This window comes from Battus philenor, unplaced genomic scaffold (genome assembly GCF_028537555.1).
Source record: "Battus philenor isolate CCGP_79_NKW_IND1 unplaced genomic scaffold, ilBatPhil1.0.hap1 SCAF_21, whole genome shotgun sequence".
Lineage (NCBI taxonomy): Eukaryota > Metazoa > Arthropoda > Insecta > Lepidoptera > Papilionidae > Battus > Battus philenor.
Genome location: NW_027181684.1, coordinates 1,583,457 through 1,611,205, shown reverse-complemented (window position 1 = coordinate 1,611,205; position 27,749 = coordinate 1,583,457). Strand labels below are relative to the sequence as shown.

General features: G+C 37.6%; 1 protein-coding gene across 1 annotated transcript; it reads left to right on the top strand.

The window, feature by feature from the left end:
• Window positions 1–259: 259 nt before the first annotated feature.
• rb (adaptor related protein complex 3 subunit ruby) lies at window positions 260–26,811 on the top strand. Its single transcript, XM_068766304.1, has 22 exons — window positions 260–447; window positions 2,280–2,387; window positions 4,313–4,451; window positions 5,816–5,976; window positions 7,129–7,272; window positions 7,884–7,989; window positions 8,609–8,807; window positions 9,495–9,604; window positions 10,122–10,389; window positions 10,613–10,721; window positions 12,417–12,528; window positions 14,173–14,419; window positions 15,344–15,507; window positions 16,611–16,708; window positions 17,754–17,813; window positions 21,679–21,805; window positions 22,205–22,361; window positions 22,822–23,024; window positions 24,004–24,142; window positions 24,709–24,818; window positions 26,055–26,158; window positions 26,625–26,811. The coding sequence occupies exons 1-22, from the start codon at window positions 341–343 to the stop codon at window positions 26,770–26,772; spliced, it is 3,120 nt and encodes a 1,039-aa protein (XP_068622405.1). The 5' UTR covers window positions 260–340; the 3' UTR covers window positions 26,773–26,811.
• Window positions 26,812–27,749: the final 938 nt, after the last annotated feature.

Here is a 27,749-nt window from a genome sequence, read left to right as displayed (position 1 = left end):
AAGCCTCAAAAAATTCGAAGAATTATTATCCGGATATATTAGATTTCTGTGTCGAACAACTCAACGTCACCTTAATTTAGGTGTCTTTTAATTATTTAAATAATATGTAAATATTTTTTTTATCAGATTCAATGTCACTTAGTCTTAATATTTTTAAAATCTACAGTTTATTTTAACAGTTTATAAACTTTTTTCGTCTTGTCATTTTCTATGACATATGTTGTGTCACTGCTATAGTGTAAACGTCAACAATCAGTTGTTGAGATTGAAACTTCAAAATCTGAATTTCTGTTGTTATATTTTAAATAAATATCCTATAGTTTTAGTGTAAGACATCAAAATGTCGAGTGTATCATCGTATAACAACGACAAGGTTGTCACCGGCGAGGTGGAGTATCCGGCTAGCGACCCAGCTTCTGGGGCGTTTTTCCAACCAGATTACAAGAAGTATGTAAACTTTACAATCTAATATTTGAACACAAACTTTTTAACCATACAATTTTTAAATTATACAATTCCAGTTAATTTATTTAGGAATGTTTTAAACATTAATTTAAATTCTCGCCAACTATACTAATATGCTAATTCATAAAACTGTCGTATTTTCGTTTTGGGAAATTATTTTGTACACGAGCGTCCTCATGATGGTCATTTCTCAGCTATGATTGTTAAAACCACACGACATCCTTCTCTTTACAACTGAAAAATAGATGTCTAATGTAATTTTTAATTCCTTTACACTGTCAGGAATTTGATAAAGCAGAAACAATAGTTATTTTGTAAACTTTGATTATAAGTAGAAACATAATAAGTGAATACAGCTATACAACAGTTTCATCAGGGAGTCCAAATGCCATCCGATCTGAATATGTCGCCTTTAAGTGGTCATCTAGGAGTCATAATGAAATGGAATATAAAATTAAAAAAAACTTACAAATATTTCACCATAAAGTTTTAATATATAAATCCATATATGGGATGGTTGGTTGTAAATAAAAGATTTAAAAGGTTACAATCACCTTTATAGCTCATTTGCAGTCAATTAATGTATGGTACATGATCTAATAAAGGCTTAACACATTCTGTGCCAGGGCAATTTTTAAAGATTGTCCACTAAGGCTGTAAAGAGGCATATACAACCGACATTAAAAATTAAAAAAGTTATTTAAGATGTATCCTTTGCACTATAAATACGGCAAAGCTATAAATTAGTAGAAAAAGTTATAATTTTTAATGTGTTTCTTATACACATTCCTGATGTGAAGTTATATATATATTCAACCCTACAATTAATTTTTTAAGAATCCTTTGTATTTTAATGAGATGCAACCTAAATGGAAAGCGTAGCAGAAGTTGTATATGCCGCACATACCAATAAAACAATGGAATGTGTTAAGTACATTATCAAAAAAGCAATGATTTCCCAAATTATAATAATGAAATCAAAATATTCTTTATTCAAATAGACCATTACAAGTACTTTTTATTTATCAGTCAGGCAGTTTTGCTAGAGAAAAGCTGGAGCAAGAAATTCAACAGTTCTTTCTTTTCAAATACAGTTTCACAATGAATCCATGACCATAATTAGCTTCCTTCGGTAACATGTTGAATAAACTTTAAAACATTTTGCTGACAAATGCACTATACATTCTCGCCTTTAAAGTTACTCACCCTGTATAAAAAAGAGTGACTTTACAATATTTTGCAAAAGAGCGCCATCCAAACTTTTTATGGCTTAGAGTCAAGAATCTCATTGAAAAAGTGGTTTAAATGGGTCAATATTTTTGCAGTGACCTTGTAATATATTTATGATAATATTTTGTACTTCTATAATAATCAGAATACATTTTTAAAAATAAGGCACTAAGGATGTCCATAGTGTATTTACAAAGCACTGTGAATACCTAACTGTACCAAAGTTTTGACAGTAATAAGTGTCTTCTTGATTTATAAAACAAAAATTAAAAGTTCTTTTAGATGTAAAATAAAGGAAAGAATCAAATAAATGAATTTTTAAATGAACAAGAGTCTTTTGCAGTGATGATGCTTTATTATTTGATTTAATTTAGTTTATATCTGATAAAGTGTATATGTATAAATTACTTATATAAGTTTCATATTACCTTAAAGAAAGGTTGTATAGTTAGAGATTGCATTTTACAAGGCAACACTTATATACAACACAATAATGTAACTCGGCAAAAAATATTGTTAGATTTTAGTTTATTATATACACATAAAGAGAATGGTTTGTCTGAAATAACAATTTTAAATTACAGAAATGAAGACCTGAAATTAATGTTAGATGGATCAAAGGATTCATTGAAACTTGAGGCCATGAAAAGGATCATTGGAATGATTGCCAAAGGAAGAGACGCCTCTGATTTGTAAGTGATATATATCTGTATTATGGTTCACACACACGTGTGTGATATATGTATGTATGTATATATATATATATATATGTATGTTTGTATATATATATATAATCAAAATAAGAACGAAATTTTTGTTTTAAGATTCCAGACTGATAAAGTGGCAGGGAATAGCTAGTTTATCATATAAGAATTCATCAAAGCTATGTCCATTCTTGAGTGAAATTATTTTTTTAAATACACAATAAAAAACTTTCTACATGTATTAAAATTAATTAAACCTTTATTATGTAATAAATATTAATCTGTTATGTGTTTGATATCTGTCAGTACTGAGAATTGTGAGACTTTTCAGAAAGTCGTAAAACTAAAAATAAAATTACTATACTTGTTAACCCTTTGCACTCCGTTGTCGCCGTATTTGCGACATTAAAAAGCTAACAATAAATCCGCTGTCGCCGTAGCGGCGACATGGTTGTTTTGCTGCCTTGGTGCCCTTAACAGTTAGGTAAGCAAAATAGTCTGTGCTTATCTTATAGTGTTTATGATACGTTTATTATGCTTACATTGTAATAAGAGTAAAAAGTGCTCTATTTAAGTTTATTTCGTTACACTCATAACGTTATAACCCTAGTGAAGATGGAAGGCGAAAATTTTGACGATAGTTGTGAAATAAGTGATGTGGAAGATGAACTCGATTTTGCGTTGCTTGCCGACGATTTAAGTGAAATAGAATTAGAAGATCATTTAGAGACAGATAGTGACGATAGTGACGTAATGGCTTCAATGGGTGGTGTTGATCGCGCTGATCAATACGCATCATCATATTGTTTTCTAAGAAAATCTCTTAAGTGGTGGAGGAAGCTGTTCTTTTGGGGAATGGAGATGTCTGCAATAAATGCATACATTTTATATAAGTATGTAAAAAAAAGTAAGAACGAAAAACCACTGTCCCATTTGAAGTTCGTCAAGAGATTAGTCGATCAACTTGTAGGTGAATTCCGCGAAGATCGATCAAGACCTTCCACTTCAGCAACTGAAACAAGACTGGACAAAAAACTGCACATATTGCGAAAAGGCAAGAAAAGAGATTGTATTGTTTGTTCTAATAGACAGGAAAAAGGACAAAGACGCGAAACTTCGGAATACTGTGATACTTGTCCCGGTAAACCGCGAATGCATATGGGCAATTGTTTCGAAAGATATCACACTTTAAGAAATTTTAAGTCCTAAAATTTATGTTTTTCTTTTATAATATAAGTAAGAATATGTTTTGTTTATAAAATAGCTAAGAAATAAAAATTTTGTTTTATTGAAACGACTCTATTTTTCTTCTACATCATAGGTATGTACTTGGAACTAATATAGTGCTGGAGTTGCTGGTAGCCTCTATGCATTACTAGGCTGGAGTGCAAAGGGTTAATTATAATACTTGCTCGAAGAATTGTGGAGTCGAAGGGTGTGAGTGACGACCATGGGCTGGTAGACGCAGCGTGGGTATGCCACCCAGTAGGTGGAACTACGACATAGTTATGGTCACGGAAGGTCGCTGTATGTGGGCAGCATCTGATACGGGCTTAAGGAACCGAGGCCTGGAAGTTATACAACCAAAATATTATTAATTGGAAATTGAAGCTTTGCTGCAAGATCGAATCAAAAATGAGGAGATTTGCATAAGAACCAAAGTCACTGACTGGGCTGTGGGCGGAGCACATCCTCGTCAGATGACCTTTGGGGCTGAAAGGTTTTTGAGTGGCGACCACGAGCCGGTATACATAGCACAGGTAGACCGACGACGTAGTTAAGGTAGGCTGCAAGCAGCACAGGACCGTTCATCGTGTTTATCTTAGGAGTAGGCTTATCGAGAAGGTCCTATAGAATATTCTAGCAATATATTATGTGAGTAAATAATATATAACATTCTAAATTAATTTCAGATTCCCGGCTGTAGTTAAAAATGTTGTGTCAAAGAACATAGAAGTGAAGAAGCTTGTTTATGTATACCTCGTGCGGTATGCAGAGGAACAACAGGACCTTGCCCTCCTATCCATCAGCACATTTCAAAGAGCTTTGAAGGTATGTTTATTTATGACAATGCGTTGTAAGTACAGTAAAAGCTCTTTATTCGCATGGTATATGTTCCATAAATTATATATAATTTGGGATTATAGGCGATATGTTTTTAGGAGTCAAAATAAAATAAAAACAAATATATTAAAAAATTAATTTAATTGAAGTGAACATTTTGATTAATTACTTTGAATTTTGTAATTTCTCTTGCATGGCAATTTTTAAATCTTCAATTCTGACTGACTCGCAGCGGTCGCATTAGAAATTTGGAAATAGATGGGTCAATGTTCATAAAGAATTCGCAAAGTTCATTAGCCATTCTTAAACCTTCATTAAGATTTGTCAGATTAAATGTCACATTTCCAGGGCTTTTGTTAGACTGACAGCACAGGACCAGTCATGCATGCCATCATGGTGATCTTCGGGGAGGGGTAGGAGGTGGCTATGTCCTATAGTGGGTGTCTATCAGCTGTTATGATGATGAAATAAACGAAGTGTTAGATAAATTTCTTGCTAAAAAGTTTCTTCAATGTTCTTCATGTGAAGAATTGGTTATATTTCAACCTTGTAAGCCACCTGTCCCATCTCAATAACCAAATGGTAGATGTTAAAATTTCAGATTATACAGTATGTACCTGTTTTTTTTTTTTTTCAAGTAAACTTTTTAATTTTTAAGATAGGCATTCTCTACCAGTCAACCCAAAGTGGTGCAGAGACAGAGGAAGGTGATCTAATTTTATAAAATTTACTTGGTCACACAAACATATATATATATAAATATGTATATATATATATATATGTTTGTATATTAATATTTATACTTATTTATGTTAGTAGTTACTTCTAAGAAGTCAAGGTTTATTATGAACTGTTCATTTCTAGCGTAACTTTCACACACTATGTAACACTTATAATACTCTTGACGAATTTTTAAATGATAAATAATTATTTTAGATCGTGTATTATGTATCTTATTAATATATCGTGTATTTTATTAATACATTTAATTAAATCGATTTTGCCATTTTTAATTTTATTATAGCGACAATTTTGAGTAAATTTAAATTTGGTAAAAAAAAAACTGATTTTGAATTTTTTTTCTTATTTTATACATATGGGCAGAACACATTTGGAATATTTATTCTATGTTATCACCATATTTGAAATGTGTTTCATGAAATGAAACTGGTGAAGCGGTGAATGTCAAAAAGCAAACATAGTTGATGAGAAAACGGTAATGATGCATAATTATTGGTCTAAAATGTATCATTTGGAATTCTTGCGTCTGAAATTATGATTATGAGATTATTACTATTGGTACAAAAAGCTTCATCTTAAGTTAAATGATTACATTATTTTTTACAATACAGGACCCAAACCAACTGATTCGAGCGAGTGCTCTAAGAGTACTGTCATCTATTCGTGTCACAATGATTGTGCCAATTGTGATGTTGGCAATACGTGATTCTGCCAGTGATATGAGTCCATACGTGAGGAAGACCGCTGCCCATGCCATACCGAAGCTGTACAGGTAAACCTTCTTTTTTTCTGGTTCCTTTATTAAAAATATCACTATAGCTAGTTAATATATTTTTCTGTACACGCTAGAAAATTAACCACAATATTAAAAAAAAGTCTTATCACACGAAGCAATTTCTCCCAGAGAACTATAGTATGGAAATAGTAGAGATACAAATAACGGTAGTTAAAGTGTACACATATGCACACAAACATTTACATATGTATATATACTAATAATACGGTATAATACATAATTAAAAATACAACAATAAATAAATACATCAAACTGACTTGAATTGAACTTGCCTCATATATCTCACGATACATGTCTTTGGCGTTGACATACATATATATATATATATATATATATATATATATATATTAGTGAGTGTGTGTGTGTGTATATTTAACATTATTTATTTATAAACAGTGGTATCTACTACAAATGTCTTGAAATTATATAGATCCTAGACAATTTCTATAAATATTGTTTTTGCATATGATGCAGTGGCGTAGCTATGGTATATGGGGCCTGGGGCAGATTGGGGCTTGGTGCCCCCTCCCCCCCTAAAGAGCCTAAATAATTTCAAAATTCAAAACAGAATGTAGTTAATATATATATTTTTTTGGTTCAAAATAATAATAAATATATATAAAATAACGTTAGATCTTAATAAAATTTATTGGGAAAATTTAAAAACGAACATTCCTCGCTTTTTGGCCTGCAGTCATTAATCACATTTTCAAAATCAATAGTGTCGACTGCAAGATGATTTAATCTATTTATCATTAAATAATCTTGCAATAATGTAATAATTTATTATTTTGTCATTTAGGGCCCTTTTAAAAAACATGTCTTTATGTGTTTTGCAAATGAAAGGATTAAACACTGTGTATATTATAATTTGTAACCATTTTTTTTTAATGTTCATATTATTTAACAACTTTTTTAGCATAAAAATAGTAAAATTTGATATTCTTTTTATGTTTTTCATTTTTCTTTTAACATTTCATTATTCATCATTCAAAAAAAAAATTTCAAAAAAAATATTTTCAACTTTGGTGCCCCCCCTACTTGTGGTGCCTGGTGCGGCCGCCCCGCTCGCCACCCCCTAGCTACGCCACTGATATGATGATTAAATATAATATATTTCATCATCAGCTTGGATCCGGAACAAAAAGAAGAGCTCGTAGCGATAATAGACAAGCTGTTATCAGATAAGGCGCCGCTGGTGGTTGGTTCAGCTGCTATGGCATTCTCCGAAGTGTGCGGTGATAGAGTCAGTTTAATACACAGAAGTTACAGGTGAGTTTTACTATTTAAACTTTATATTTTAAATTAACACAACTGGTTACTGGCAACTTCGCTAATAGATTACAGTACCCGGCGATAAATATTGCACATCGATCTTTGTGTGACCAACATGTTTTTTATTTTTATTTTACCCCAACCTAAAGCCACCACTTATAGAAAAATTGGTGTATTTTATACAAAGAATAAAAATAATTATCAAAAGAAGCAAATGATACTTGTTGTAACAGCTCCTTATAGATACTGGACAATTTGTATTTCGTGCGACAGAGATAACGCTCTACGAAGCCGAAATTAGCCGATTGTCTGTTTCTAAAGGTCGATGTGCAATATATATCGCCGGTTACTGTACACGGACTTTACAAACCGGCTAGAAACTCAATAGCTTTAAATGAAATTTAACAATTTTTGATCTATTATTCTAACAAGTTAGTTATTTCACACATTTAGATAAACTTTGCGAATGCTATTATAAGATTAATTTAAAAAATGTATTATTATTTAGAGAAACTAAGAAATGGAAGGTATTAAATATCATGTTGAACTTTATTCACGCTGAACAATCACAGTCGAAGAATAACTTGTACTTCTAACTCTGTTTTCAGGAAGTTGTGCTCTTTACTGGCAGATGTAGATGAATGGGGTCAACTGGCGCTTTTGAATGTGCTGACTGTGTACGCAAAGACTTGCTTTCCTGACCCCAATGAAGAGGTAAGCTTGACCCATTCAACAATAATTTTTGATTACATTGTATGATGCACATATGTGGCACTTCTATTCTTGGTCGTGGCGTGAATGTTGTATATATATGGCACTCGTACCCCAGGCCGTGGCGTGAATGTTGCATATATATGGCAATTCTATCTGCAGTCGTGACGTGGGTATTGCATATATGTGGCACTCGTACCACAGGCCGTGGCGTGAATGTTGCATTTATGTGGCACTCGTATCTGAGATCGTGGCACGAATGTTGCATATATGCGGCACTAGTATCCGAAATAATGGCATAGATATTGCACATATGTGGCACTAGTATCCGAGATCATGGCATGGATATTGCACATATGTGGGAATCGTATCCCAGATCGTGGCGTAAATGTTGCATTTATTAGGAAGGGAAAAAAGTTATGTCGCAAATAGTATTTATAAACTGTAATAAAATCTCTTTGGCTGTGCTATTTTTATGTGACTGGTTTTGATGACATTAAAACGGTAACATTTAAAAAAAAATTCTCTGTTTAAAAAGAAAATGTAACGGATGAAATAATCCATGGAAAAATTTGTGATTTTACTTAAAAGTAAATTAAGTAACTTTACTTAAAATTTATAGAACTACTCGAGTGACGATTCAGCGGACAAGCCTTTCTACGATTCAGATAGTTCTGGAAGCGGGAATGGAGCGAAGTCCTCGTCTCCGAGCCTGGACCCTGACCTCCGGCTGCTGCTGCGAGCAGCCAAACCCTTGCTGCAGAGCCGGAACGCAGGCGTGGTGATGGCCGTAGCCCAACTCTTATATCATTGCGGTCCTGGTTAGTTGAAACAAATTCATTGAGAGTAATGATGATTTTAAAGTGTATTTGTATTTCTATAGTATCTTTTTTCGACTCCTTGCTGCATCCGAAATATATATATATATATAATATATGTGTGTGTGTGTGTGTGTATACATATATATGTATATATATATAAATACAGACCAGAAGACACGCTGATCAGAAGGGTGCAGGATCTTTCTAGAGTATTGCAGAAGGCTCATAGAAGACACCATTAAAAGGAACAAGTAGGAAAAAAAGAATTGCATAAGACTGGTCAAAATGAAAATAAAGTAGAAATTAAATTGCCAAGGAATGTAAATGTTAATACAAAGCAAAGAAAGAAATAAAATGAACCAAATGTAAGGCTGTAGTATTCTGGTGGGTAGGCGACGAAAGCGAGGTGATGAATTAAATAATTAGGAAAATGTTAAATAAATTAAAATGAGAGAGAGAGAGAAAGAGAGACAGTGGCACCAAAAGACGGGGGCCATTTAAAAAGATATCATGATAGGCCGGTTAACGATCGCAGTGTGGTATTATAGTAAAAAGAGATACTGCTATCCATCCTATGGAAACTTGTTTACGAGTGGTCGCAATGCAAATATTAACGCGCAATGTGTAAATTATTTAAGATATATAGAGAAGATGGTCGCTTAGTTTAATAATTTTTAAAAATTTCAGCTCAAGAACTCCCACCAGTTGCGAAAGCTATGATCCGTCTTCTTAGAGCACCTATAGAGATTCAGAGTGTTGTGCTCAACTCTATTGCTGCCTTGACTGTTACAAGACGGGTGAGACTTCCCTAATTTTTTTTATATATGCTATATACCCTGATAGAGATTCTTCATCAGTCAGCACAGACAGGTGCAGAGCCATCTCTTCCCAGTGGGTAGGCGTGTCATCTCACGTGCGTTAGGAATAAACTGGTGGCAACTATATAGCAGTATACACTAAAATTTATTTTTGGGTAAGCGCATAAAAAATCGCAAAATTTGAAATACCTAGAAAAAATGGTTTCAAAGAGATTTTTTAATGCGGAATAAAATAATTAAAAATTGATGATGATTGATGAAAATGATGAAATGAAATAGAAAAATTGGTTTATTTTATAAAAAGAATGTAAATAATTATCAAAAGAAACAAATGATACTTGTTGTAACAGCTCCTAATAGATACCGGACTGTTTGTATTTCGTGCGACAGAGATAACGCTCTACGTAGCGGAAATTAGCCAATTGTCTCTTTCTAAAGGTCGATGTGCAATTTAAAAATGGAATTATATTTTTTTTCTTTTTCAAATTTCTTCCAGTCACTCTTCGAACCGTTCCTCAAGTCATTCTTCGTTCGTAACTCGGACCCAACGCACATAAAGTTACTGAAACTGGAGATCCTCACAAATCTGGCTACGGAAGCCAGCGCTCCTGTGGTACTCAGAGAGTACCAGACGTATGTGACCTCAAACGACAAGGCTTTCGCCGGTGCCACCATACAGGCCATCGGACGGCTGGCTGTGGCAATTCACACTGAGACGGAGACCTGTTTGAACGGCTTACTTCACTTGCTGTCCAGTAAAGATGGTAAGTAGCTTATTTGATAGCAAACACCTATTTCAAAACATTCTGTATGTAGTAAGAAAAGGACCAATATTTAGTCACTTCCGCACATGCAGAATAGTCGTGCAACAAAGTGCACCGCCCGCCAGCCCGCTTATAAATGCGTATGTACTTTTATGTATTTTTCAGGCCTGGAAATGGTTGATCGGTATTGCCAAAACATACACCAGTATGAATTTTTTTACAGAGTGGGTGGTATGCGAGGCCGTGGTGGTGGTGAAGAGGGTAGTGGGTGGTGGAGCGAGTTCGGCACGCGCTGCGGTATCTCGCGCTGCAAAACTACTGCGTTCTGACAGGTATATTTCAATATCAAATGTAAATAGATAATATCAGGGGGACCGGAAAGTAATGTCGCTTTCTTAAGTTAAATTACTCGACTACATTTTTAACAAGTTTTTATTTCTAATCAACAATATATTCACCTTCGTTATCAACAGCCTTTTGACATCTAGTATATCTCAGTATGTAATGAGCTACCAAATGAAAATCAAATTTTGGCATGCGCAGAAACGATATTACTCTCCGGTCACCATAATATATATATATATATATATATATATATATATATATATATATCTTAATGGTCGCTTTTTACTATTACTACCCTAAATTAATAAATAAAGCCTTACGATATATTGCTATTAGTGCATTTGAAATAATTTACATGATTTTTTTTTTAAATAAAAGGTTTTTTTACTTAAGCGAATGATACCTTGAGAGATTTTTTAATAGGACTATATATTCTAACATTTGCGTCTATGAATATATTTAATAACATATATTTGTGACAAAATTTAAATTCTTATATATATATGCTAAAATTTAAATTCTTATATATATTAAAATAAACTCAACACTTTGATTTTGTCTTAAAAAATTAATTTCTTTATGGGTCATAGTGTACATATGTAATAAAGTTCCACAAGATGTCTTAGACCTGTTATAATTAAAATTATATTATTAAATATATCTTATTATAGCACTGAAGAGTTTTTAGTTGTTCGAAATATATAATGTGCATATTAAAGTGTTAAATATCATTTAAAAAGTTCAATTGTTATGTTTCTGACTGGCTCTTCTTAAATATTCATTCTCGGGTAGTATACTTATAATGTCAAAATAATCGACGATTCAAATGCATGAGAATGTCTATTTGAATAAAGATATTTTGAATTTGAATATTAAGCTAGCGAAGAATACCAGGGCGAATCCGCTAACTTTTAGATTTTTGCTTAAATGCTCGTAAAAATGAAAATAGGAGGATCAATGGTGTATCGAATTAAAATGCCACTTGTATATAAAAGATGTTTTATTTCACGACGTCGAACTTAACCCTTAATAACCTAGAGTTTTAATTTTGATACCAATCTTTTAAACCGAATGTTCACATTACTATTAGTTTTTTTTATTGGTTGGCTGTACGTATTTTACTGTTGTATAATATTCTTTCCAACGAAATTAAAAAAAAAAAACTATTTTTTCTTTCATCTAGACCCTCAAGCAAACACAGTAATATTAAAAAAAATCACTTTCGTACATCAGGCTACTAAGGGTTAAATATAGAAAGGGAAGAATATTCTCTATTCGCGCACAATTTCGTAGCTCTGCGAACACTGCTTCACTTCAACCGGTAACGTTCTAACAAAACTCCCCCCAGCTTCCTCGACGTCGCTCGTAAAATACTTCTGGCAGGTAATTTCTTGACGGCTCGAATCCAGGTGGGGAAGTTAGGTTAAAAAATCTAAATCTACTAGAGACTAGTATCTATTGTAATCCGTACTTGATTTCGGCTTAATAAATAAAATAGAAAGAGATGTATATATACATTTATGATATCGCACCGTCAGCCCCGACTGTCACGATCGTAAAATTCGCCCTTTGTCACAAAAAACTTTATTACTTAATTTATTATATTAGAATGTGACTGGTCAATAAGTTTTGTCTGCAAAAGCTATGTCGGGGCAGTAAATAATAAGTAAATCTGGTACCAGACTAGCTGCAAACGCGAGGGCAGCTGCAGTGTGGCTGGTTGCAGAGCATGGAGCGAAGCATCCTCGCGCTGCCGCCGTGCTCGCTCACATGGCGTCCAAGTTCGCGGACCAGGTCAGTTCTACCTACCTCCACATACCCCACTCGTTACCTGTTACTTAATGAATGTTCTAGAAAAAAAAAACATTAACGAATTAGTTGATATCAAAACTGAAGGTTTGACATAGGGTATATGTGCCTCCGGCTTTTCACAGATGCGCCGTTGACTTTAATATTTAATGTAGAAAATTAAAAAGAAGGAAAATAACAGGTTGTCAAATATCTCCCTTCCGCTTTTTTGCTCTTTATTCAATGCTTTATAAAAAGTGTTACAGTGATCGGATTTAGTTCAAATATGCGCCGTTTTGTTCGATAATCTGTTTCCATCTAGACGGCAACTTCATAATACCTCCCTCGTAGAAGCCCCCCTCCTTATTTGCGAAGAACTCGGACAGCCACTTTTCACAAACCTCTTTTGAGTTCAATTTTACACCACCAAGGGCGTTCGCCATGGACAGGAACAGGTGGTAATCACTTGGCGCTATGTCCGGGCTATATAGTGGATGTGATAAAACCTCCCATCCGAGCTCCCGTAGCTTCTGACGAGTCATCAACGAAGTGTGTGGTCTGGCGTTGTCCTGGTGGAACACTACACCCTTCCTGTTGGCCAATTCTGGACGCTTCTGGTCGATCGCCTGCTTCAAGCGGTCCAGTTGTTCGCAGTAGATGGTAGAATTAAGCGTCTGGCCATATGGGAGCAGCTCATAGTGGATGATTCCCTTCCAATCCCACCAAACACACAGCAAAACCTTCCTGGCCGTTAATCCCGGCTTGGCCACTGTTTGGGACGATTCACCGGCCTTCGACCACGACCGTTTTCGCTTGATATTGTCGTATGTGATCCATTTTTCGTCGCCAGTCACCATCCGCTTCAAGAATGGGTCGAGTTCGTTCCGTTTCAGCAGCATATCGCAGGCGTTGATTCGGTCCAGAAGGTTTTTTTGCGTCAAATCATGCGGCACCCAAACATCAAGCTTTTTTTGTATCCAGCCTTCTGCAGATGGTTTAAAATGGTTTGGTGACTAACTCCCATCTCCTGGGCGATGTCACGAGATGCCACATGCCGATCTAACTCGATGTAGTCCATGATTTGATCGGTATTTGTCGTCACAGGTCTTCCGCCGGCTGGCTTATCCATGGTGTCGTTTTCGCCGGCTCTGAATCGTCGAAACCATTTCTCCGCGGTTCGAAGTGATAGAGTACCATCCCCCAAAACACCATTAATCTCACGGAACGTTTCTCTAGCGGATTTGCCTTTAACGAAGGAAAACTTTAAAATAGCGCGAATTTCGGCATTAGTGAACTCCGTGTTTACACGTCTATAACTGTTGAACGCAATATCCAAACTAATCATGCATAGCGTCGTTTTGTAGGTTATGTCAAGACCTTTCAAATTATGTATAGTATTGCCAGATACGAGCTCTGTAGCGCTTTGTACATAGCCGCGAAATTCAAAAGACAAAAAGGCGGAAGGGAGATATTTGACAACCTTTTACAATTGATAAAACGATGCTGTGATATAAATCAGTATTTTACTGTAGAATTTTAAGAGCGAAAGAGAAGGAAGGAAGTGTGTAGAAGAAGACAAATAATCCAGGAGAGTGAGATAGACGAAAAATAGATGATGAGTGAAACAAATAATTTTTACCCTGTCTCCAGGACGAGCTAGTGAAGCTACAACTGCTATCCCTTGCGGTGAAACTGTCAATCACCCAGCCCGACACTGTGGGGATGTGTCGCTATGTGCTGTCTCTGGCGCGCTACGACGCGAGCTACGACGTCCGCGATAGAGCCAGGCTGCTACGCCGCTTCGTAGACCCACCGTCCGGGTCGCTGCTGCAGCAATACGCCGCAAGTATATTCTGTCCGGACAAGCCGAAACCGACCGTAGAGAGCAGTTTTAAAGGTGATTTTTGTTTGGCTATATAACATAACTTCTTTAATCGTTTAGTTTCGGGTAAGCAAGTGCCTGCTGGTAGGGCTGCCACCTTGAAGCCTTCGGACATGCTCGGTTATATATCGGGTTGCCATCCTAGTGAGTTATGGACACCATTTCGAGAATCTCCAAGAGAAAGGCAGCCTTCGCACGGATCCGTTCTGTATGGCAATCACGGAAGCTGACTAGGAGAGTTAAGCTCAAAATATTCCGGTCCAATGTGAAAACCGTGTTGCTATATGGATGCGAGACGTGGAAGGTTACCAAGGATATCTCGCGTCGGCTCCAAGCCTTCGTTAACAACTGTCTTCGACGTATTCTCGGTATATACTGGCCTGAGAAAGTCAATGTAGATATCTGGAAACGCTGCGATGAGATGCTGATCGAGAAGCAGATCAAACGCAACAAGTGGAACTGGATAGACCACACGCTCCGAAGGGACCCTGATCACATACCTAGGCAAGCCCTAGAATGGAATCCTCAAGGAAAGCGAAGACGTGACCGCCCAAAGCAAACCTGGCGGCGGACGATCACTGCAGAAGTGAAGGCAGTTGGAATGGCACGGAGCGAAGTAAAGCGCGAGGCTTAAGACCGCTCGGGATGGCGATGTATTGTGGATGCCCTCTTGCCCCATCTTGGGGACTTAGAAATAAATGATGATATAACATAATTTAAATTATTTATGTGTGTGTATTTGTGTGTATTTGTGTGTGTGTATGTATAATATATAGTACGTCAACTAGCTCAACGAAATATTCAACACCCTTCTATACAGGATGATCTATTATTGGTGTAAAAACTTAAAAGCGGTGAAACTATACCATATTTGTTAGCAAACGGCTTCTGGCTTCGCTTTGGTTTATTAAAAAAAATGGTAATTTGTTGTATATACAGACAGACAGCAGTATACCGTGGGGTCGCTGTCGCAGTACATTGGGTGTGCGGCCAACGGATACTGGCCACTGCCAGCGGCGCCCCGGGCTCCGGTAGCCGGAGCCCTACGGGAGCCACCAGCGACTCTGCAACAACCTCCCCAAAGTAACAACGAGGAACCGCAAGTATGATTCTTATATAGCTTTTACCAAAGGACAATGCTAATACAATCTTTTATCTTTTATGTAATTGTAAAATTAGTACACAGGATGATTTATATTTATTTATTTACTTTATTGGAGATAGTAACAAAAGGCAGTAAGAAAGTACAAACTTAGAAGCTTCGAAATATAAAATTAGTTACAGTTGTTACCTTATAACTATCTCACTGAGAACATATAATGATTTATAGTCAAACAATGAAAAAACAAATAAAAATAAAAACATTACTAAACAGGGATCAAAGACTATGGTTTATATATTTATATTATGGTTTAAATTGCATTGTATGTACTCAATAATTTCGAAAGAAATTGCTTTTTAAAAGATACGAGAGAGCACGAGAATATATCAATATCACTAACATATGAATTGTGGAGGTCACACATTCTGTATAAGGGTGCACGTTTACCGATGTTTCTCTTAGCCGTAGATAAAAAAGAGAGATCTAGAACGCGTTCTTGCTGCAGGAATTCGAAAGTTTACCTCTGATAACAGTTCCGAACAGTTAACATTGCCACCACGTCGATCCTTCAATGATAACATTCGGTATCTGTTTATAACAAATGTTGAAGCTTTATAAGCATCTCCATCAATGCATGGTATAGTCCAAGATCAAATGTTTCAGGAATGTAAATAACGATAATATAGTAAAAGTGTTTAAAATTCGCATAACTAAGTAAGAAAAGGAGAGTCAGAGACTCTGTGTTTGGCACTAATCGGTGTAAAATTACTCCTGAAGATGCCCCGTGGAGGGGTGAAACACGTGTTGAGTGATTTGGTGGTGGCGGTTGTGTGATTCGCATTGTTTGCCGCATACGCATTTATCAGCGGGCTGGCGGGCGGTGCATTTCATTGCACGACTACCACTGCATGTGCGGAAGTGGCTAAATATTGGTCCTTTTCTTACTTAGGATGGACTTCCGCGAGGTAACGCCTGATTCCATTAAATATTCGCATAACTAGTTATTAAAATTATTTATTATCTATCTGTCCTTGCAGATTTTATGCCAGATGAAATTGGCATGTCGCATTCGAAATGTTGTGATATAAATGTATACTTTCACAGAAGAACAAGAGCTTCTACTCCGAACCGGAAAGCGAGGGATCAGGGTCAACTTCCTCAGATTCGTCATCATCTAGCAGCTCTGAACAGTCTTCTGAGGAGTAAGTTCATCACATACTTGACACCGGTTGCCTAGATCGTGAGGATATTAGAGATTTCCATCTATATACTGACACATCTTGATGACGGAGATTAAATTTGGTAGAAATACTCCTTAACGGACGGAAGATATCTACTATATATATATATGTGTGTGTGTGTGTGTATATGTATATAAATATATATATATATATATATATATATATATATATATATTTATATATATATGTGTATATGTATATATATAAATATGTATATATATTTATATATATATACGCCTCCCCAAAGATATGTATGGGGGGGATATATCTTAATAGCAACGCTTGGCACGCAGGTTAGCGATTGCAGTGTGGTATTATGGTACGCAGAGGACACTGCTGCCCATCCTCTGGAAGCTGGTTTTTTAGCAGTTATAATTCTATATAATTAATGCAAAGTGTAAATTATATAAGATTGTTTTCCGGAAATCGAACCCGAGATCTATGATCTTAAGTCTCACTCCTCACCGCTAGACAACCACTGCTCTCATAGATAATTAATTTTAATATTTAGTAGTTCAAATTTTGTATTTTGTTTTTATTACGGCATTACTGTAATATTAAATGAACGAAGTTACTTACATGAGTGCAAATGTGATTTGTATAGTATATATATGTGTGTGTGTGTGTGTGTGTGTGAATGTATGTATGTATGTATGTATATACTACCGTCCAAAAATTTGAAAGCCGATCCTGTATTGCCCAAAACGTAACGACACCTGATAACACCCACACTATTTAAGTGATGTTTTGTCAGTCTTCGTATATCGTACGACAGAGATAACGCTCTACAAAGCCGAGATTAGCCGATTGTCTCCAGCTTTTCCAAAGATATCGTAATTTATTGTAGGTTTTTTTTAGAACAGTTTGAATTTTTAACTTAATAAGGTTAACTTTGAAAGATTCCATAATAGGATAGATTGATTTGTTTCCAGTTTCAATTAAATCGGGATAGTTCAGTATTCTTCTATTTGAGATACGAATAATATTTTATAAAATTTATCAACAGTGAGGAAAGCGCTAAAGAAGAGAAGAAAGAAGAGAAAGTCGCGGAAGCCAATAATTATAGGTAAGGGATGTTGTAAATACTGCATTCGTTTCATTTTCAATCTTCGCAAATTTATTCATCTTCCTATCGTTTTCAGCTGAAATGGCCGCCCATCCGATAGCGCCGTTCTTTGCGTGCACTGACTACACTATTCTCTTTAATATCTCAATTCCAGTTCGTAGCATATGGAAAAACATTTCGCTCTTCGAGCAAGTGCCTACTTACATGTCCCCCTTCCCCTCCCCCTCCTAAGTAGTGACTAACCCCCCCTCCCTAGTAGCGACTCTACTTACTCCATCGCAATACAGTCTATTCCTTTCTGCAATGCGCAAGGAGAGGGTCCGCCACGTGCCTAAATACGAGAACCGGCGCTGATAAAGAGGATTCCTATCGCAGTGCCGATTTCGCACCGGCGCGATATGCCTACAGATCAACTGTTGTGAGCCATCCCCCCTCCTGCCCCCCACCCCATAGTAGTGACTTTACTTCTTCGAAATACAGTGTATTCTTTTCTCCATTGCGCAACGAAAGGGTCCGCCACGTGCCTAAATACGAGAACCGGCGCTGATAAAGAGAATTCCTATCGCAGTGCCGATTTCGCACCGGCGCGATATACCTACAGATCAACTGTTGTGAGCCATCCCCCCTCCTGCCCCCCACCCCATAGTAGTGACTTTACTTCTTCGAAATACAGTGTATTCTTTTCTCCATTGCGCAACGAAAGGGTCCGCCACGTGCCTAAATACGAGAACCGGCGCTGATAAAGAGAATTCCTATCGCAGTGCCGATTTCGCACCGGCGCGATATACCTACAGATCAACTGTTGTGAGCCATCCCCCCTCCTGCCCCCCACCCCATAGTAGTGACTTTACTTCTTCGAAATACAGTGTATTCTTTTCTCCATTGCGCAACGAAAGGGTCCGCCACGTGCCTAAATACGAGAACCGGCGCTGATAAAGAGAATTCCTATCGCAGTGCCGATTTCGCACCGGCGCGATATGCCTACAGATCAACTGTTGTGAACCATCCCCCTCCTGCCCCCCACCCCATAGTAGTGACTTTACTTCTTCGCAATACAGTGTATTCTTTTCTGCAATGCGCAAGGAAAGGGTCCGCCACGTGCCTATAAACGAGAACCGGCGCTGATAAAGAGAATTCCTATCGCAGTGCCGATTTCGCACCGGCGCGATATACCTACAGATCAACTGTTGTGAGCCATCCCCCCTCCTGCCCCCCACCCCATAGTAGTGACTTTACTTCTTCGAAATACAGTGTATTCTTTTCTGCAATGCGCAAGGAAAGGGTCCGCCACGTGCCTATAAACGAGAACCGGCGCTGATAAAGAGAATTCCTATCGCAGTGCCGATTTCGCACCGGCGCGATATACCTACAGATCAACTGTTGTGAGCCATCCCCCCTCCTGCCCCCCACCCCATAGTAGTGACTTTACTTCTTCGAAATACAGTGTATTCTTTTCTCCATTGCGCAACGAAAGGGTCCGCCACGTGCCTAAATACGAGAACCGGCGCTGATAAAGAGAATTCCTATCGCAGTGCCGATTTCGCACCGGCGCGATATACCTACAGATCAACTGTTGTGAGCCATCCCCCCTCCTGCCCCCCACCCCATAGTAGTGACTTTACTTCTTCGAAATACAGTGTATTCTTTTCTCCATTGCGCAACGAAAGGGTCCGCCACGTGCCTAAATACGAGAACCGGCGCTGATAAAGAGAATTCCTATCGCAGTGCCGATTTCGCACCGGCGCGATATGCCTACAGATCAACTGTTGTGAACCATCCCCCTCCTGCCCCCCACCCCATAGTAGTGACTTTACTTCTTCGCAATACAGTGTATTCTTTTCTGCAATGCGCAAGGAAAGGGTCCGCCACGTGCCTATAAACGAGAACCGGCGCTGATAAAGAGAATTCCTATCGCAGTGCCGATTTCGCACCGGCGCGATATACCTACAGATCAACTGTTGTGAGCCATCCCCCCTCCTGCCCCCCACCCCATAGTAGTGACTTTACTTCTTCGAAATACAGTGTATTCTTTTCTGCAATGCGCAAGGAAAGGGTCCGCCACGTGCCTATAAACGAGAACCGGCGCTGATAAAGAGAATTCCTATCGCAGTGCCGATTTCGCACCGGCGCGATATACCTACAGATCAACTGTTGTGAGCCATCCCCCCTCCTGCCCCCCACCCCATAGTAGTGACTTTACTCCTTCGCAATACAGTGTATTCTTTTCTGCAATGCGCAAGGAGAGGGTCCGCCACGTGCCTAAAAACGAGAACCGGCGCTGATAAAGAGAATTCCTATCGCAGTGCCGATTTCGCACCGGCGCGATATGCCTACAGATCAACTGTTGTGAGCCATCCCCCCTCCTGCCCCCCACCCCATAGTAGTGACTTTACTCCTTCGCAATACAGTGTATTCTTTTCTGCAATGCGCAAGGAGAGGGTCCGCCACGTGCCTAAAAACGAGAACCGGCGCTGATAAAGAGAATTCCTATCGCAGTGCCGATTTCGCACCGGCGCGATATGCCTACAGATCAACTGTTGTGAGCCAGTACGGTGTCGGCATCGCGCAATGTAACATGTTAACGTGTTTGCACTGCGCTTGTATGTTATAGCTTCATTGGCGAACTATTTGTATTTAGTTATCTTTTATATTTTTCTTTATAGCGCCTTCAGTATGAGTAGTAAGGGTCCGCCACGTGCCAAAAGACGCGAGGGATAGCATTGATAGAGAGAATACCTTTCGCAATGCCGGTCTCGCGCCGTTGCGTGATGTCTTTGATTTTTTTTTATTTTAATTGCCTTATACACCAATACCTTGTTATGCGTCGTTTCGTTCTGCGTTTTTTTTGAAGTTGCGTTGCTGCTTAATTAATACTAATTTTCACTATGCGTCGTTAGATTTTCGAGGTTGCGTTGTTTGGGTTGGAGTCTTTAATTTCTTTTTAAAAAAAAATTTTTTTTTCTAAAAGTTGGCAACACTTTTGTTTCTAATTGCGCCATGCCATCAAAACTCGGGGATTCCGTTTCTAATTAAAAACAAGGCAATTTGAATACTGTTTGATTTTCACTTTGTGTTGCTAATTTAGGAGTTCAGTTTGAATTCCGTAGTGTGTTGTGCTTTTTTTAAAAGAGACTAATAAATTTATAATTTTTTACGAGTTGTTTCTGGTTACAAGAAAGGTAAATATTTTTCAAATTTATTTAATGGCATAGTTATATTATTTTTGTTTTTTTTTTAATGAAAAGTAGTATTTTCGTAACCCTGGAGCCTATCTTCGATCTTTACATGGTTTGCTATAGAAAATCTTAATTCACTTTGCGGCGTTACAATTTGCGTCGTGTTTTTTTTTTTTGGAACGTAACCACGACGCAAAGTTAGATATATTTGTGTATATATGTCGGCGGTTGGGATCCGCCCCGGATCCACAGTCAAATTTATCTATCTTGTACGGATAATCTCTCTAGGCGTGGTTACCTTAGCTTGAAATAAAAATTTAAATAGCACACTGACAATGCAAATTAACGCAGCCATCACCGACAGTTCCGCGCCACGTTGAATCTAACTGCCGCCTCAACGTCGCTGCACGGTGGTTTTGATGTTTCGCTGGAGTAGGAACTTCCGGTCAGTTCCACTCTCGTCCATTTCCGGAAGTAACATTCCATACTCTTGCACTAGATGGCGCCACCGACCCGTCATCATATACAAATGGTATTTAACAACATTTGAAATCTTTATAAACAAATAAACAACAAAAAAGAATGTTGGCTTTTGACTGACTCTCATGTTCAAGACACTGACAGTGAAACTTTTTGTTTATATGTAATTATTTTGTTATATATAGTATATATGACAATATATTCCTCAGATCATCGAACTCTGGTACATCGGACAGTGAGTCCGATAGTGCGTCGTCCAGTTCGGACAGCAGCAGCGAGTCGGAGAGCTCCGACAGTGATGAAGATGCGAGGAAGAATGCCAAGCCGACAGAGAAGGTGAGCTCACGTCGCGTCTACCGGATGAGCCATCGCCACTTGAGAACGTTTCGGTCCCGACCGCCATCGGTTGCGCAAGCGATGCGCCCTAACCACTGCCACTTAGACCAGCATATCTTCGAGATACGTCGGAGATCTTGGCTCCCCTGTGGATGTCTTCGTTTCTGATTCGCAGCGAAATTCCGAGCATTACCCTCTGGGCGACCTTGAGCGAAAAGGTCCTCAGACATTGTGGTATTTTGGGGAAGATGAGAGGTCTAGCTTTTATGAAGAGTCGCAGAAAGTGTAGATTTGTGTAACAATCAGGAGGGGATAGGTTTTAAATCTTACATTGGAATTTCAGGTGACATTTCATGTAAAAAATAAAAAGATTACTTTTTGTTTCACGATTAATTTTAGGAATCAAAACCGGATCCGGTGCAGCAAAACAATGAGAAGTCGAATCTGGAACTGTTGTTGGAGCTGGACGAGGTGGCCAGCTCGCTGCCCACGATGACGCCCACATGTGGGGGCTTCTTATCACCCCCCTCTGTGCCCGTCCAGGGGATAGGAGACGGTAATATATCTATATCATAGTCACATAATGTGCACACCTAGAAGTAGAATAATCTCAAGGCTGCTATATAATGGCTTCAGCGTTATCTCTGTCTCACGAAATATAACGACTTACAAAACATCACATAGGTAGTGTGGGACAGAGATAGTGCTCTACGGATCCGAAATTAGCCGATTGTCTCTTTCCAAAGTTCGATGTGCCATATTTATTCGCCGGGTACTGTACAGTGTGATTAGAAATAAGTGTAAAATCTATAAAAGCTTTTACATTTTTATATCATCCTGTATGTTTATTTAATTGTTATATTCAGTACAAATGAATCATTTGTTTCTGTTTAATATATAAAATGAAATACATACTAGCTAAATTAAACACATATTTGAAATTAGCTTAGTGAGTTTTAATAAAAAATAAATGAATAAATAAATAAAACCTAACCAGTAAGTGATAACTTCAACAGTGGACGTCATAACACCTGTGGGCCCATCATACACTCCCACCAGCTGTGTAGAGCTGATGTCTCGCGTGGTGTGCAGCGGACTGGGAGCCAAGTATCGTTGGACGAGGTCACCCCATCTCTTCTCACACAAGATGTGTGCCCTGGAGCTCTGTTTCACCAACAGCACACCCAACGAGGTCACCAATATACGAGTTAATAAGAAGGTCAGTGATTATAAATACACCAGTTGCCTGAAGACGTCCACGGTTGGACATGAGTAGGAATTGCTTGCATCCAGGATCTTGTCTTTAACAAATTCCTGTCCACCTCGTGGTCACAACTTCAAGGTCCCAACAGCCATTTGTTGTAAAAGATGTGTTTTGCCCACATATTAATAATCAACCTTATTTGTCCAAAAAATAATGTAAGAGATCAAATCAGAAACTACAAATCAACAGATAACTTACTTAATACGAGGTAAAGATGCGTTTACATGGGCATAAAATGTCAGTCTATATCTGTCGTTTGCACGGATCGGACGTGTTCCTTCGCTCTTAGTCTTTTTTCACCCAATTACTGGTAAGTCGCGGGTTCGATTACCCGCATACGATCTTATATTATTCACAATTGCATTAATTTTATCAGGATTACCACTGCTAAAAAACAAGTTTCTAGAGCATGGTTGCACAGACTTGCTAAGACTAGGGGCCACTCGGGCAAATCATGAACTGATGGCGGGCCGCGGTCTGTGCATCCATGATTCTAGAGGATTAGGAGCAGCGTCTTCTGTGTACCATAATACCTCACTGCGATTATCAACCAGCCTGCCAAGTGTGTTATGGAGTATGTTCCCATATATATGTATATACATATATATATTTATATATATATTCAGAGAAGTAAGAAAAGGACCAATATTTAGCCACTTCCGCACATGCAGTGGTAGTCGCAATAAAGTGCACCGCCCGCCAGCCCGCTTTCAAATGCGTATGCGGCAAACAATGTGAATCACACAACCGCCACCGCCAAATCACTCAACACGTGTTTCACCCCTCCACGGGGCATCTTCAGGAGTTATGTTACACCTATTAGTGCCAAACACAGAGCAGAGGTAACGCCTGATTCCATTAAATATATTCAGAGACTCATACCTTGCAGTGGCTAAATTTTATTTACATGTTTGTAATTTTTTTTTGTTAACAGACTTTAACAGGTGCACGAGCTATTCATGAGTTCGCAACGATTCCCATTCTTCACCCAGGTGCTTCTGCATCAGGGACACTTGGAGTTGATTTCGCGGACTCCATTCAGCCAATTGAGTTCACCATCATCAGCTCTCTTGGTAAGTAAAGGAGATTATCATTTCAGCAGTAGCCTAGATGCACAGAATCATGACTTCACATTTCTTTTTATTATCATTCATTCATTTTTATCATACATCACAAAATCTTACATTCTCGTTCATTCTTAATTTCTTGTTACCTACCTATGTTACCTTAATTCATTTTTCATCATTCATCTATTTTTGTGTTCTTGTTTCTAGTTTGTCATTTTCTTATTACATCCTATCCATTGATGTTTTATAAATCTTATTTTAAGCCATAAAACTATTACTACACTTATTTCTCATCACCCTGTATAAATTAATTACTCTGAAATATATTACGTTTTTTTTTCTATTTGAATGCGACATTCCTTATAACCTCTGTCACCACAAAATCTGCAGAGACAGATAATAAACAATAATTAATTTTAATATGTAGTAATAAGAATTATAAAAGCGCTTTTTCTTACTATATCATCATTACGTTAGTCAGTATTTCCGAAACCATTGATTTTTGGATAGGGTATACAAAATTTAAATTTACAGCTTTTATATCACTATCATCCTGTATATTTTGATGGCAGGCGAAGCGTCGGTGTCCATCACTCCGACGGTGGGCGAGCTGATGCGGGCAGTCACCATGTCGGAGACCAGATGGGATGCTGAGCATCGAAGGTTACGTGGCATGACCGAGGTACGTGCCGTTACTGGAAGTTTCTTTTGCTACACCTTCTCTCTCTCTCTTGATTAACTGTCTTTCTTTTTAACTGCTTCTTGCAAGGCCCTTTCTTGCTATTAAAAAGGAATAAAAAACCATCTCTCTTGAAAAACGGTCTCTCTTAATAAACCGTTTCTTTTGGTAGACCACTTCTTGATAAACTGCTTCTCTTACCAGACTGTCTATTTCCCTTGATAAACTGCGTCTCTTACTAGACTATCGCTCTTGAAAAATTGCGTCTCTTACTAGACTATCTCTCTTAATAAACTGCATCTCTCAATAGACTAACTCTCTTTCTAGACCTCATATCTTGATAAATTGCTTCTCTTACTAGACATGTCTCTATTGCGACTCCCTCTTCCTTGTCTCTCTTCCCTTTTCCAGAAAGACAGTTTCTCTTAATGTACTGTATCTCTAACGAGACGAGTCTCTAATGCGACTCCCTCTCCCCTATTTCTCTTCCCTTTTTAAACTGTCTCATGCCAGACCATCTCTGTTAATTTGTCTCTCTTGTCAGTTCGTCTCTTCGTTAATAAATCTTAAATAGTTTTCATACGACTAGTTTTCTTACTGTTTCTCTTGATATACCATATCTCTTGACAAACTGCTTCACTTGTAAGACCATATCTCTTGAAAACTGTCTCTCTTACTAACTTTCTCTTGCTAGACCATCTCTATTAATAAACTGTATTTTAATAGACCGTCTTTCTAGCTAGACCATATCTCTTGATAAACTGCGTCTCTTGCTAGACGTGTCTCTACTGCAACTCTCTCTCCCTTATTTCACTTCCCTTTTTAAACTGTCTCTTGCCAGACCGTCACTGTTAATTTGTCTCTCTTGTCAGTTCGTCTCTTCGTTAACAAATTATAAATAGTTTTCATATGACTAATTGTCTTACTGTTTCTCTTGATATGCCATATCTCTTGACAAACTGCTTCACTTGTAAGATCATATCACTTGAAAACTCTCTCTCTTACTAACTTTCTCTTGCTAAACAATCTCCCTTGATAAACTGCTTCTCTTACTAGACCTATCTCTACTGTGACTCCCTCTCCATTATTTCTCTTCCCTTTTAAACTGTCTCTTGCCAGATCGTCTCTGTTGCTTTATCTCTTGCCAGATCGTCTCTACGCAAACAATTAAATCTTAAATAACTTCCATATATATCATATCATAATTTATTGTGTCAATTTAATTCCAAAAACTTTTAGTGCGATAAAAAAACGCTGCGAATGGACGACGAGCAAGATGTGTGCAGGCGGGTGTTCGAGATGGCAAACGTAGCCGCCGTCGCTTCCTCCGGTAACCTGCTCAGGTAAGAAACTAGGTCACTTTATTATAAGTGACTTTACTTAGCAAGGTGTCATTTTAAAATCTAATTTTACTAACAAACATCTTTGTTAATAAATGTTAGTTTCACAGGTGAAAAAATAACTTACATGTCTTCGTCATTGATGTCTCTGATCCTAAACCAGCGGAGTTAAAATATATTATATCTTCATATAATGACTTAGGTAGAATAAGATATAGTATAATGGAGTCAAATAAACAACACAGATATATGACTATTCAGTTAATATAGGGTAATGTCGACCACAAGCTGGTAGACGTGACGTGGATAGGTCCCCCACTGCACTAGTGAAGGTTATGGGAAGTGGTTGGATGCAGCACAGGTCCGATGATCGTGGCAATCTTTGAGGGAGGAATATGCCTTCCAGTGGGCGTCCGTTAGCTGAAAAGAAAATGAATAGCGACTATTTTCATTTTAAATTTGAACTCAGGTTTGCCGGGCGTATGATGTCATCTCAGGAGTTGGTGCTACTCTCCGTGAAGCTGGACGAGACAAGCGCAACCGTAACCGCCAACTGCCCCAACATGGCCATCGCCTCACTGCTGGCAAACGAGATAGCGAACGCCATCAAGCCCTAGTCCCTAATCCAAAGAAAATGGAGTTAAGGGAAGATTTGTTCACTATTTAATAACATGTTTAAAAATATATTTAAAGGCATATACTACAGAAAAAAAAATTAAAGGAGACAAACACTTCATTTCTCAACTTCATGAACTGTACTGTACTTATCCTGTGTACCTATACTGTATTGTACCTGTACCTTTAATCTGTACTATACTGTACTGTACCATTAACGTATCTTCTGTATTATACTGTATTGTATATGTACTGTACTGTGTTGTACCTAAACTGTACTGTACCCTTACTGTATTGTACTTTTACTACTATAATTTTACTGTACTATGGTAGAATGACAGTAAAGTATATACCCAGTAAAATTTATAAGAAAAACTATAATAATTAAAAATATATGACATACTTTGCTCTAAGCTGTAAATGCAATACTTATCCATATGAATGTTATAGTAAATAAACATTGTTAAGTCTTAATTTCTGTTGTTTAAATATGTTTATTTAGGTCCACCAGCAGTACATACAGGAATAAAACGTTAAAAGTTGCCGTATCAATAATGATTGTCACGTGTTTTGAAAGGTGACACGCCATTTAAAATTTACTGTATACAACATTGTACAAGAAATTAAAATGCTTGATTTTAATATATATATACATACATACATATTTATATATATACATACATATATTCTTAATTTTTTAAATTAAAATCTGTGGTCTTTATGGGAATCGCCTAATCAACCAATAATACGTCAAACATTAATACCTACTGCTGTCTCGCTCGCACAGCACCTACACGCAGACCTGTGCGGGTTCACTCACCCACAAGTTGTACTATGCAAAATGTATAGATATAGCGGCAAATTAAAGAAGCAGAAGGAATCAAGGAAAGTATAGAACAAAGAAGCGTAGGAACAAGCTAGAAGAGAATCAAAAACCAAATCGACTAGCAACATTGAATACAGTGTTTCTCAACGACGA

Coding starts and splice junctions, on each gene's coding strand:
- rb (XM_068766304.1), top strand. CDS start 341: ATGTCGAGTGTATCATCGTATAACAACGACAAGGTTGTCACCGGCGAG. Junction 2,388..4,312: donor GGAAGAGACGCCTCTGATTT/GTAAGTGATATA, acceptor AATTAATTTCAG/ATTCCCGGCTGTAGTTAAAA. Junction 8,808..9,494: donor CTTATATCATTGCGGTCCTG/GTTAGTTGAAAC, acceptor TAAAAATTTCAG/CTCAAGAACTCCCACCAGTT.